The sequence below is a fragment of the Apodemus sylvaticus genome, chromosome 11 (assembly GCF_947179515.1).
Source record: "Apodemus sylvaticus chromosome 11, mApoSyl1.1, whole genome shotgun sequence".
Classification (NCBI taxonomy): domain Eukaryota; kingdom Metazoa; phylum Chordata; class Mammalia; order Rodentia; family Muridae; genus Apodemus; species Apodemus sylvaticus.
Window position 1 is genome coordinate 21,108,681 of NC_067482.1, and position 13,665 is coordinate 21,122,345.

Consider the following 13,665-nt stretch of genomic DNA (forward strand, 5'->3'; position numbering starts at 1 on the left):
AAGGGAGGCAGCATACTCATCTCTGTAGTGTAAATTCTGTGGTTGGAGTTCTACCTCTATCATGTACCAACTGCATGACTAAGTAAAACTCTGGTTTTTGTCCTTTGTAAATGACAGTCTAAAGGGAAATGATAATCATAAATGTTTCTACATCCTGCAGTCCTAAGATTATTTGTGTGATAGTGATTTTCATACCTGACTCCCTTTCATAAGCCCATTTGCTGTGAGTCATTTAATGTTGCCTAGACATCTAGGCAGGGTTTGCCCTGGTACAGCACTTGGTGAGCGCCCAGTGTCTCACTTGCTATGCTAACCCCCAGGTTAGTGATTTTATCCTAAGGTTCAACATTAAAAATAAACACAGCTGATAAGTGCTTTAAGTTAACAAATGCATTAGGAAGGTGGAGTGCTTTGGATAGATGAAAGGTGAAGAGTTGCTTCAGTGTCAGGGAAACCTTTGAAATGAGGTGGTAAGACTATGGAACACAAAGGGCCATGCCAACCAGAGGGCCAGCCTGTGCTCTTGCTCCTGTGCTGCCGACCCTAAGTCAAGCTGCTCTGGACCATTTACTGACTTATCTGGTGAGTTCTTTCTCTGATTTGTTCAGCAGACACATTACCTTCCCCAGGCTCAAAGTTTAGGCTAACCCGAAAACATGTGTCTCCTCAAGTTCCATTCTGAGAGCTGTGGTAGAAAGTGCCATGAGCAGTTTATGGACCGACATTGTCCTTATCACTGTCTGGTAATCCTGTCTGGTGTCCTTTGTCTGTCCCCTCCAATTTGTAGAGGCTTATACAGTTCCATGTTCACACCACCTTCCTTGTTTTGATTTTCTACCTTATCCTGAGCCCCTATATTTATCTGCAGATGGCTCCCTTTTTCCTTCACAAGAGGTCATAGCAGTCTGAATGAACTCCTGTCTAGGCCATGCAGCCTGGAAAGTCACCAATGAGTTCAGAGAATGACTTCTCCACTGTTTTCTTGGGGTTTGACCTTTTCCCCTATATAATTGTATGTCACTTCATTTAACTAGCAGACTTCATTTAGAAAATTACTGTACCTATGTCCAGTCAGTCAACAGCATCCCAGAGCTTAGCACCTGTCCTTCAATTCTGTTTAGCCTGATCTCAGCATTTCTCATCTTTTCTGATTTTTTTGCACCTCTATAGTAAAGGTCAGGCATGCCTTCCTGTTCTCATGGCCCCTCACAGTTCTGTTTGTCTCTCCTCCTGCATGTCCTATCACTTTCGTTCATATTATTGATGAGCTATTTTATTTCTAGACATATCTTTATTCTTAGTGCTCTATCTTATTATTTCATTGACTCATGACATACATTAGATCCAAGGTTTTCCATTTTAAATTTGATCAGTGTGTATAAGGTCATTCAGAATTTTATTTTTAATTACCTAGGTATAAACTATAAATAAAACGCTTCACATTATTTTTATTTTTGATACAACATAATAATGAACTTATCTGTGTTTCCCTTTGGCCATGCTAATATTGATCTGAATAATATGCAGTAGTAAACTTTCTTGGGTGTATCTGTTATTTTCCTAATGATTTATTATAAACTCTGTAACTATTAAAACAGATTTTCAAAGTGGAAATTAAAATACCTGATTTGCAATACTTCAGTAATTTGCAGCTTATATATATTAGTAAATGAAAATAAATAATGTTAAAAAGTCTGATATGAAGGTTAATGAGAGAACATGAAGGTTCATGGTAGGGACAATTGATACTCACCAGGAAGCATCCTACAAGGACCCAGAGTCCAAAGACCAAAGACAGTGGCTTCATCTTTTGGTAGCTTCTGAAAGTGAACACAGTTGGCTGCTTAGCATCATTTATACAATGAAATGGCACTAGTTGGACTGTGGTATATATGTAGTGCAGTGCATTTTAAAATAACATTGTGAATTTTATCTTAGATTCAGTATTCGTGGCTCAATATTGTCAGCTCATAACACTTGACTCTCAAAAGATGGGGCTAATTTCCATGTGTGGCTTGTGAGCTGGTGGAGGAAAGCACTGCATATTTGTCCTTGGAGAGTCTGAGAACAGAAGATTCTAAAAAGCAAGCTTTGGCTTAAAGAGCTGATTTTGAAATGGACTTCTTTTTCATTTGTGTGTTCTGTTTTACTTGAAAATTGCAGTTCTATAGCATCAAGTTTCTGTAAACTCATATTTGAGATGCTACCACTTTAACTTGATCATATATAATTTCTTTTTTTTTTAAAGATTTATTTATTATTATATGTAAGTACACTGTAACTGACTTCAGATACTCCAGAAGAGGGCATCAGATCCCATTACAGATGGTTGTGAGCCACCATGTGGTTGCTGGGATTTGAACTCAGGACATTCAGAAGAGCAGTCACTGTTCTTAACCACTGAGCCATCTCTCCAGTCTCATATATAATTTCTTATGACAAGTAATAGATAAGGAAGAAGTCTTCTTATTAAATGCAGAAAAAGATCAAAGCATGACTTAATACACAGACTAGTTTTAACAATATACTGAGTCATTTTGTGTAAACGAATGTTCTCAAATCTGCTTTCTATTATGCAGCTGTGTTCCATCAGTAACTAGGAGAGAACCAAACAGTGTTCTTTAGGTCTATTTTGTTTTTTCAGTTGTTTCAAAGGTTTTGATAAATTTCTGTAGCCAGATGACATGAATTCCTCCTTCCCAGCTCTGTACACAGTGCCCTGTGAGGTCCTCTTGTCAACCCTCCCTCATTGTAGTGTAACTGTGCATGTTGAGCAATAAAACCTGGAAAGAATCTTAGGAATAGTTTTTCACTGAGCATGATGAGTAAATATCTCATATTGGTTTTTCCTAAGCTATTCTCCATAGGATGCTTAAAACAAGCAAAATTAGTTGTAAATATATTTACAACTAAATATATTATTCTAAATATATTTAGAATAATTCTCTTTCAGAATACATCTGAGAGTAGCCAATCATTAAGAATGTTAAAGAACTCTAAGGTGCAGGATGGAGGAGAGGGAATGCAGACTTTGGTGTAATCACTCTCCGAAGTGATCAACATGAACATTTTTCTCTTGCTTGCATGAGTTTTCAAAATGTAATACATTTTATGAATCATGTAGGTCATAGGTATTTCATGTAGGTATTTATTTTCACAGTAATGAAAATAAACTATCTTATAAGCAGCCCATTAAAATGCTGTTTTTGGGAAACTGGCAACATTTAATATGACCATAAAGGGCTTCACATTCCCAGGTACCTACCTTGCAGAAACTTCTTAGCTAGTGAGTATCCTCGTCAGCAACAAGCTGGTCAGCATGAGTGATGCAAGAGTGATGACCAGAACTATTAGTTCTTATATATATGTTACATTGTAATTTCATTGGCAGTAGAGAAACACAAGTCGGAAAATAAAGCAACTTCAGCTGATCCTTAATCGACAGGAAGCTTCCTTGCCAAATTGGCAGCGTGTTCCTGCATTTTTTTGTTTTCCGAATGTATTCAGTCACCAAGTGATTGAGGCTTCCTTAGGAAGCTGTATAGTCAGTGAAACTGTGATTTTGTTTCAGAGAAATACAGGGGAATCTGTGGTGTGCATTCTTTATTTTTTTTTTTAAAGAGATGAATTGTTTATTCTGATTAGTCTTATAAGACATCTTTTTGATGTGTTAATCTTGTGGTATTTCCTATGTCATCTTAAAATAAATATCTGAGAAGTTCAAATATTTAAAAAATTGAATTGTCTTGTGACTGAGAGGGGATATAATAAGAAAAATGAGACAGAAGTAAAAATCACTATTGAATATATTTTTCTGTATCACTAAATATCACTCACTCACACACACACATACACACACACACACACACAGACACTAACAGGGTACTTGACTAATAACATCCCTAGTTTCTAAAAGAAATGCAATAAATTAAAAGTTGAATTTTCTTGAGATTGCAAGAGTTTTTAGTAAGAAAAACAAGAAATATTATTAACATTATTATTGACTACACTTTGCTCTATTGCCAAGTAACACATTCTTATACACATTCTCTCTTTCTCTAAATATATATTTATCATCTCTATTTCTACCTCTACTTCTCTACCTCTACATCTATATATCAGGGTCCAATGTTAATAACTTCCTTAGTTTCCAAAATAAATACTAATCTGCTTAGATAATGTAGATTTCAGTTTTTAGTTTTAATCTGTAATAATGAAGCAGCATTTTAAGTTTGAACTTGCAAGTTACTACACATCTGGTCTCCTGCATTATCCTCACATTTACACAAAGTTGACCTGCAGAGCCGTTTGTGTTTAGTGCTGGGAGGAGCCCACAGCTCTGTATTTGTACCAGCCTCAATGATTTGATTTTTGGGCTTAGGTTTTCGTTTTGAAATTTGGGACTGTGTGTCATTAAGTTGGTCAGGCTGAACTAGTATATTGTAGGTCAGTGGACCTCATTTTTTCTAGTGCTGTATATACTTCCTCATGTTTTGGTGACCCCCAACCATGAATGAATTTTTTCTTACTTCATTACAGTTAAATATCATAATGTGAATATCTAATATTCAGGATATCTGATATGTGACTCCAAGTGATCCTGACACACAGGTTGAGACTCACTGCTCTAGATGGTCTTGGAGCTGACAATGTATTCTGAGTGGCCATGAATGCAGACTTGTGCCATCAAACCAAGGTGAGAAAATGATTTTTAAACACACACACATACATACACACACACACACACACACACACACACACACACACACACACACACGGTGCTTCGTTTGGTTTTACCTTTGGTCTTAAATACCAGAAATAGCAGGAAATATAAATGTAGTCATCTAGAAAATAGTAAGAAATCTTATATAGTTTCTTAGATTTTATATTTTATCTCTCTTATGTATGATTATTCTAAGATATATAAATTCTTTTCTTTTTCTCCTTCCCTCTGTTCCTTCCAGATCCTCCCTAACTTCATAACCACTCAACTTTATGTTGTTTCTCTCTCTCTTTAAAGCAAAAACACAAGATAACAACAATAAGAAGGAGAACCCCACTCACCTACACACACACACACACACACACACACACACACACACACACATAAAAACCCACAATGGATTCCAAATAAAGGCTGGAAAGATATAGCAGACAAAACAATACAAAAACTAATGAACCAAAACAAAGCTAAGTGAGACAAAAAATATACAAAATACCATTAATTTAGTTTTGTGTTGTTAAACTACTTCTAGAGACAGAGCCTGCCCTGAAGTATGGCTCATATACATAGGATATACCTTTGGAGATAATATCAATCATGTATTATTTGCAAATAGCTCCCTGATAGTGATGGTTGCAAATAGCTTCCTGGTAGCGATGGAAGCCCATGTACTCCCTGTCTCAGTGCAAGGAGTCCATTGGACTTGACCCTGTGAAGGCTTTGCACATGCTGCCTTGAGTTGATATATGTGTCAGCCCTGATGTGTATGGAAGGCCCTGTGTTCTTGGAGTAACCAATCATCTCTGGATCTTACAATCTTTCTGCATAGGTAGGAGGTGAGGGATTTGATGAAGACACCCCACTTGGGACTGAGTGTTCCAAAGTCTTTCATTCTTTGCATAGTGCCCTATTATGGGTCTATATGTTAGTTCACATCTACTGTAAGAGGAAGCCCTTTCAATGAGGACTGAGTGAGGTACTGATCTATTCGTGTATCTCTATGTCATTATGAGTTTGTTTATTGCTGTTTTCTCTTGTTAGACTATTAGTATTAGATTTTTCCCTTAGGACCATGACTCATGCAATCACACATTCTTAACTACTTAGTAGGGTCAGGTATGGGCTCTATATAATATAGTGTACGTTAAATCCAGTCAAATAGTGGTTGGTTAATGCCTTAACTTTTGTGTCACAAAGAGACCAATATTTATTACAGGAAGATTTCTCTTACAGGTAAGTAAACAAAAAAGAGAGAAGTGCATGCCGACAAAGAGATAAATGATCTCAATTTATGACTGTCAAAGTTTGGACCTAATACTCTCTAGAAGAATACTTTTATAGAGCTGATAGCTCTCATCACAGGAAATCCAAAGAGCAGTACAATCATGCAATTTCTTTGATAGAAACTAATGTAGTAGGTGGGAATATTTTCCTAATATAGTTAGATTAGCACATGTACGCACAGAAATACAGTGACATTTGATATTTGATATCTTTTGCCCTGTGGTTAGATACTTATTTCTGGTGATATGTAGAAGCAAACTATTATTTTCAATTTGAAAATTATACAAATGAGGTTATTTGGATTGATATTTGGATATCTGAGCATTATTCGCTCATATAAATTAGTTTCTAGATTAGTGGTTTCCTAAATATTTATTGTGATTTAGAATTTTTAGAATTTTTAAAAGTATCTATGGAAGAATGGAAAGATCCCATTTCCTGGATTGTAAAGGTCTGGCCTTGTCAGATGTGGTCAGGGGTAGAGCTGGCAGAACAGAGACAGCCTCCATGTCTGACAACTTCTGCAGAGTTAGTGCAATATCCCTACCCTGAAAAGTTCAAACGATGTTGCAATGTCACAGCACCCAAAGTTACCAGGACAATGAAATCAGGTCAAAATCCATATCATAGCATAATCATATTAATAATTTGTGAGGAACATCTTTCTTTCTTTCTAAAAGTTTTAAGGAAAATCCCCCTTAATGTTCAGACCAGAAGGAGATTGCTTTATATCAAGCAGGAGAGTAGTCTTTTAGCTTTACCTGGTTGTTTTAAGCTCATGAATATAAACTAGCATACAATTTCTCTTTTAACCTGGTACATAAATCAAACAATTTCACTTCTCTCAGTGACTCTCTTTGGCAGTGTTCCTGGATTTAGCTTAATTTTTGTTTATTTATTTTGAGAATTTCATGATTAGCACTAAAACTATAGCACACCACCCCATTTTCTCTCCCCTTTCTAGTGCTGGTCTCCCTGCTCCTCTGTTCATGATTTCTTCCTTGTTAATTATTTTTAAAGGTATAAACACTTGTCTATGTACATCCATTTATACAAAGACACACATATGTTTATCTGAACACACAACCATTTTGAACATATAGGAAATGTGTGACACTATGAAAAGCCTTAAGGCCATGCTCAGGCTTAGGAGGTAGTTTACCATTACATATATACACAGTCCTATCAAATGCATATTGATTGATAGATACCGTTAAATGAAATGGCCCACAGAGCAGACAGTACTGTTTTAGTCAATTAATTCTTGAATATATCACATAGATGAAAATTATTGCCTGCAATACTCATGAAGAGAATTTATGTAGATCTGTAGGCAGTTAGAATTTTCTTCCCATGATCTCCAAAGTATATACCTTTTTAAGATTATGATATAGTTGAGGACAAGTATAAATTTTCACTTCTTCATTGTATCATAATTTTATATACTACCCAGTCTCCACATGTACAAGTTTTCATGGGTTCTTAGGTTGTAAATATTACAAGTATTCTGGGGATTTTAAGTATTTAAACAAAGGCTTTCTTATTGTCAGTGTCCTCTGCATAATAGCCGAGCTATTCTCACAGTACTTATTCTGTGTCAGGTTTTTAAAATGATCTGCCCTAAGAGCTTCCTCCCTGGTGACTAGCTTTCATAATTCCATAGAGTAGCATGCAAGACTCCAAGAGAGGAGAGCAATACTCTCACCCAGCTATGATGCCTGTGACCCACAACAATGATTACCATAGCATTCTAACTCTACAGTACAACAGTGATATATGGACCTTGGTAATCAAGAGCTTAGTTGGATGTAAGACCCATTCAACAAGAGGTCAATCACGCCTGAGGCTGTATCTGTGTCACTACCCAAGGCTACAGAAGTCAGAATTTTGGAGGAGAACCTACCACCACTGTAGTTAGCCATAGTAATAATCATCTACATGCTTAATATTTATTATTCTACACACAGGTCAGTGAAGTTCTCATCACCCATCCAAATAGCTCCTTTTTAACTGATTCAGGATATTACAGAAAACCAAAATAGATCACAATGCAGAGAACAAGAGCCTGTGTGTTGGCCAGTCACTTCTGAAACCTAAGCAGCTTAGCTCCTATATCTAAGACTCAGGGATCATTGCCAAAGATGGAGATGAAAGAACGTAAGTGCCAGCGGAACAGGATGCTTTCTGCGAGGTTGGGGTTCTTAGTATCATCAGACAAGCTATACTCATGACTTCTCATCAACATGGCCTGCTAAGCAGGACCTGGGAAAGGATGACGTCAGTAGTCATGTTAACATGGAAGGGGGAAAGCTCATGAAGCCTCAATCCTAGACAATGAACTACAGACAACTAAAGGCTGCTGAGAGTGCACATATTGTTTTGCTCAGGATAGAAACTCCCAATTGGCTAACCAATGCAAAATAGTCATCATGTATATGCAATTTATATTTGACAGACTGAGGATGCTGTATTTATATCTTTTACAATACATGTTGCATTGGCTAATAAGAAATGTGGCAATGAATTTTATAGAGGTCAAAGAAGGGCATTTAGGAAGGTTTGGCAAGAGCAAGTGAAGGGTGAAAATGAGGTGGTTATAATCATAGAAATAAAATTTACCATTAAGCATGGGCTAGTAAGATTTTGAAATATTTTTGGAAGACATGTATATGCTATAGTTACTTAGCATAACACTTTAAGGGGCTTGAATATCTATTGTGTTAGGTATTGTTGGCAGGTCTTGGAATGAACATTCCATGATACTCAAAGTAACAAATGATTCATATAGTTACAATTTGTATACATTACAATTGCTATGTAAACACTATGTTTCATATACAATTATATACATGACAAATTAATAAAAAAGTGGCCATGAATATTAAAGTCTAGATTTGTCAAATATAAGGGGCCTCTTCCTTTTGTTGATTGTGTCAAGGAATCTGTTGTCACACAAGCACACATGCATACATATTCCTCATACATAGAGTATCTGAACTTCTGCAAATCTAGTTAGCAAATATGTTGGAATTTTTTTTTTAAAAAGCAGTTTCCCCTATCTTCTCGTGTTGATATACTGACCATCTTAGATTGTTGTGAATCCTAGCTGTCTGTAGTACTGCCACCCACGGCAAGAGCGATGAAATCTCTATCTCTTGCATGATGTTTCCTGAAGCATTGTGGGAGGTAATTTGTGTAGCAGTTGGAGTATTGTTATTTGTAGCAGTTGGAGTACTGTCAGTAGTAGTTGGAGTGATGTTATCTGAAGCATATGGGGTGTTGCCTCCTGCCTCAGTTGGAACAGTGTTATTTTTGGTAGTTGAGATAGTGTCAGCTGTCACACCATTTGTGCACTTGTCAGGCTGGATTCTGCTAGGAGGAGTGATACCACTCGCATCTATACCTTTACTGAAAGAAGCAACAGAAACAGTTGTGATGGCAACAGTTGGAGGGGCAGAAGTGGCTTCCACCTTGTGAGAAGGTGGCTTGCAGTTCTAGTTCCTTGGCTGGTTAGGAGGAGAGGAGGCAAAAGAGAAAAGGAGGGCTGGATAGTATCTAAGACATGAGCCTAGGAGAGGACAAGGCTTCATGTTTTCAAGACACTAGGAAGCAGGTAGTGGCTTAGGCCAAATAGGGTGTTCAGAGTTCCAAGACCCTTTGGGGTTCACTGGCTTCCTCACAGGTTTTAGAGTTTCATGAGGTATGGATTGAAAAGGTTTATTTTCTCTTCAAAAATGAGCATAGTCTCCAAAGAGATACTAAAACTAATACAAAGCAAAAGTCAATTACATTCCAATATATGACCCCAATGTATTATTGAAGGAATTATGGTAGAGAAGAGCATGCTCAGTAAACACCCAATAAATTTTTTGAGTCTTTTTCATGCAAAGTTGGTTGAATTCATGAATGTAGAATCCTCATTAGGTTAAATATAATAATGACATCTTATCCATTAGTTTTTAGGAAATGCTGTGTGGATATATACCACCCTATTCTGTGATTAGTAATTCTTTGATGGGTGACACTCAAGAGGACATCTTATTGTCTTTTCATCTATTTTCATGATTGTACACTACAGTTTTATGTCTCCTAATGAACACTGTTCCTTCTGGAACAAGGTTAGCTTTCTAGTAGTATTAATATATGCAAATCACACATAGGATGTATGGTAGTCACAGTGAGGAAATTGGAAATACTTCAGCATGCTGCTCAGTTCTTTATTTTCATTTTCTATAATGCTTGGGTTAAGGTTGTTTCTTAAGCCTTTAAGTGTTATTTCTCCCCAAATTCTACAGTACTTTGGTTTATTTTAACCTTGCCCAAAAATGGAATTTATTAATTCCCACCACCTCTGAAAAGTATCAGTGGAATTTGGGGCAGTAGCAGTAGTTACGGAGACATTGGCAGCTGGTATTGTATTTCCTTGTACTGTGGGAGGAGGTTGAGTAGGAGGATTGCTTGGAGGAGGTTGAAGGGGAGGATTAGTTGGAGGTATAGCATTTGGGGGAGCTGGTATATAGGGAGGATAAAATATAACCGGGGGAGGAGGACGAGGTGGTAGACCATATCCTGGACCAAATGATGGAGGGGGACGAGGAGGAGGTAGCCGACCATATCCTGGACCAAATGGTGGAGGGGGAGGAGGAGGAGGAGGAAATGGCCCTCTAGGATCATGTCTTCTATGGCCTCTGTGACACTCACAGGACTGTGGGAGAAAAAAATAATTTTAAATTAAATATTTCACACAATTATTAGCATTTACATTTTCTGAGCAAGGTGTAATTTAGGATGGCTTCTAAAAGTCTAATTCTCCCAAGACATAGGCTGGCTTGAGTTTATCATCTATGTTCTTCTAAAACAAATTTTGTACTGCTGTAACAGAAGACATTAGAGATTTCTTTCTATTTATTTACTTATATATTTATTTTGACTTTTGAGACAGGGTTTCTCTGTGAAGCCCTAGCTGTCCTGGAACTCATTCTTATAAGCCAGGGTAACCTTGATCTCAGAAATTCTCCTGCCTCTGCCTCCCAAGTGTTGGTATTAAGGGCATGCACCACCAGTGCCTGGCCTAGAGACTGACTTCTTGACTTATAGTAAAGGTTCTTTGTACTGGAGAGAAGCATATAGCATTTCAGTGTATGAGATCAGAGTAGTCTCTGGCTCCTGACCTGAAAATAGCAGGGACTCTTCTCCTGGCCCCTTTCTACTGTCTTGGTCTTTACCCATATTGACCCTGACCTTGAATCACTCATTGTCATTACAGTCTCGGAAGTGAGCAAGGATGCATGGTGTTTGTCTTCGGAGCATGGGTTACTGTGCTTACTACATTCTGTGGTTCCACCTCGGCTTCTCAAATGTTCATGTTATATTTCTTTTAAAATCAAAATATAAACTTGAAGGGAAACTGGTGGGGATTCAGTAGAAATAAAAAGGAGTGATGCTGTGTAAAAATAGTCCAGTGTGGGTAAGGGAATAATGGACCTTAATAGAGGTGACTAGTGTGAGGTCAATGAAAATCCACCTTACTGGAATAAGAAAATCCCACCCAGAAGCTTGTTGCTTCATGTTCATTAAATATTAAACAAAATGGGGGCCACTCTGTACTGTGATACAGGATAGAATTTTATGAGCTGTGAAAGGATGTCCTTGGGAGGAGGATGGAACTGCCTTCCAGGTTCCTCTTCTGCTCCTGGGTCACCTGAGAAAAGGATGTGTCTATTCCAAGTGCAGACTCCGCCAGGACAAACAGGCTTCATATTGTCCTAGCTTGTGCTAATTTATTTTGCAGGAACAGAAAATGGGTACATGTTTCTTAGTAAAAGAAATCCTCAAACCTCTGTGAGAATATATTTTCCCCATTGACCTGAGCACACAAGTTATCAATGAAAGCTTAGACCGCATTGAATGGAAAGAAAATATCATGGAAAAAGCCCTAAGTTCATTTTTAGGAGATGTGGTCACTGAAATCAATCCCAAAAGGAAGAAGTTGCTATAAAGGATTGGGAAATGTCTCTGTAACTCAAGAGTTTAGGATTGTTCTGGGTTTTAATTGCAATAAGTTTCAACATATAATATAGAGTTTGTACTTGAAGAGATAACTTACGTGTAGCAGTGGTGGGAGGTGAAGATGTGCTTTTTGTGAGTGTATAGACTGAGTGGTTATAATTCAAGGCATTACAAATATAGGCCAAAGGGAGGCAGCATACTCATCTCTGTAGTGTAAATTCTGTGGTTGGAGTTCTACCTCTATCATGTACCAACTGCATGACTAAGTAAAACTCTGGTTTTTGTCCTTTGTAAATGACAGTCTAAAGGGAAATGATAATCATAAATGTTTCTACATTCTGCAGTCCTAAGATTATTTGTGTGATAGTGATTTTCATACCTGATTCCCTTTCATAAGCCCATATGCTGTGAGTCATTTAATGTTGCCTAGACATCTAGGCAGTGCTTGCCCTGGTACTGCACTTGGTGAGCACCAAGTGTCTCACTTGCTATGCTAACCCCCAGGTTAGTGATTTTATCCTAAGGTTCAACATTAAAAATAAACACAACTGATATGTGCTTTAAGTTAACAAATGCATTAGGAAGGTGGAGTGCTTTGGATAGATGAAAGGTGAAGAGTTGCTTCAGGGGCAGGGAAGCCTTTGAAATGAGGTGGGAAGACTATGGAACACAAAGGGCCAACCAGAGGGCCAGTCTGTGCTCTTGCTCCTGTGCTGCCGACCCTAAGTCAAGCTGCTCTGGGCCATTTACTGACTCATCTGGCGAGTTCTTTGGCCATCCTAATTTGATCTGAATAATATGCAGATCAATATGCAGTAGTAAACTTTCTTGGGTGTATCTGTTATTTTCCTAATGATTTATTATAAACTCTGTAACTATTAAAACAGATTTTCAAAGTGGAAATTAAATTACCTGATTCACTTTGCATCAGTAATTTGCAGCTTATATATATTAGTAAATGAAAATAAATAATGTTAAAAAGTCTGATATGAAGGTTAATGAGAGAACATGAAGGTTCATGGTAGGGACAATTGATACTCACCAGGAAGCATCCTACAAGGACCCAGAGTCCAAAGACCAAAGACAGTGGCTTCATCTTTTGGTAGCTTCTGAAAGTGAACACAGTTGGCTGCTTAGCATCATTTATACAATGAAATGGCACTAGTTGGACTGTGGTATATATGTAGTGCAGTGCATTTTAAAATAACATTGTGAATTTTATCTTAGATTCAGTATTCGTGGCTCAATATTGTCAGCTCATAACACTTGACTCTCAAACGATGGGGCTAATTTCCATGTGTGGCTTGTGAGCTGGTGGAGGAAAGTGCTGCATATTTGTCCTTGGACAGTCTGAGAACAGAAGATTCTCAAAAGCAAGCTTTGGCTTAAAGAGCTTATTTTGAAATGGACTTCTTTTTCATTTGTGTATTCTGTTTTACTTGAAAATTGCAGTTCTATAACATCAAGTTTCTGTAAACTCATATTTGAGATGCTACCACTTTAACTTGATCATATATAATTTCTTATGACAAGTAATAGATAAGGAAGAAGTCTTCTTATTAAATACAGCAAAAGATCAAACCATGACTTAATACACAGACTAGTTTTAACAGTATACTGAGTCATTTTGTGTAAACGAATGTTCTCAA

General features: G+C 37.3%; 1 protein-coding gene across 1 annotated transcript; it reads right to left on the reverse strand.

Annotated features, from left to right (window-relative positions):
- Positions 1-8,129: 8,129 nt before the first annotated feature.
- On the reverse strand, positions 8,130-13,112 carry LOC127696711 (protein cappuccino-like). Its single transcript, XM_052199680.1, has 4 exons — positions 13,059-13,112; positions 10,327-10,712; positions 9,127-9,415; positions 8,130-8,255 (listed from the first exon to the last, which is right to left on the reverse strand). Exons 1-4 carry the CDS (start codon positions 13,110-13,112, stop codon positions 8,130-8,132), a joined length of 855 nt encoding a protein of 284 aa, XP_052055640.1.
- Positions 13,113-13,665: the final 553 nt, after the last annotated feature.

Excerpts from the sequence above, each read along its gene's own strand:
- LOC127696711 (XM_052199680.1), bottom strand. The coding sequence starts at position 13,112 with ATGAAGCCACTGTCTTTGGTCTTTGGACTCTGGGTCCTTGTAGGATGC. Across the intron at positions 9,416-10,326 it reads TTAATAAATTCCATTTTTGG|TAAAGGTATAGATGCGAGTG; the intron begins GCAAGGTTAAAA and ends TGCTTCTTTCAG. Across the intron at positions 8,256-9,126 it reads CGCTCTTGCCGTGGGTGGCA|GCCATGTTGATGAGAAGTCA; the intron begins GTACTACAGACA and ends CCTGCTTAGCAG.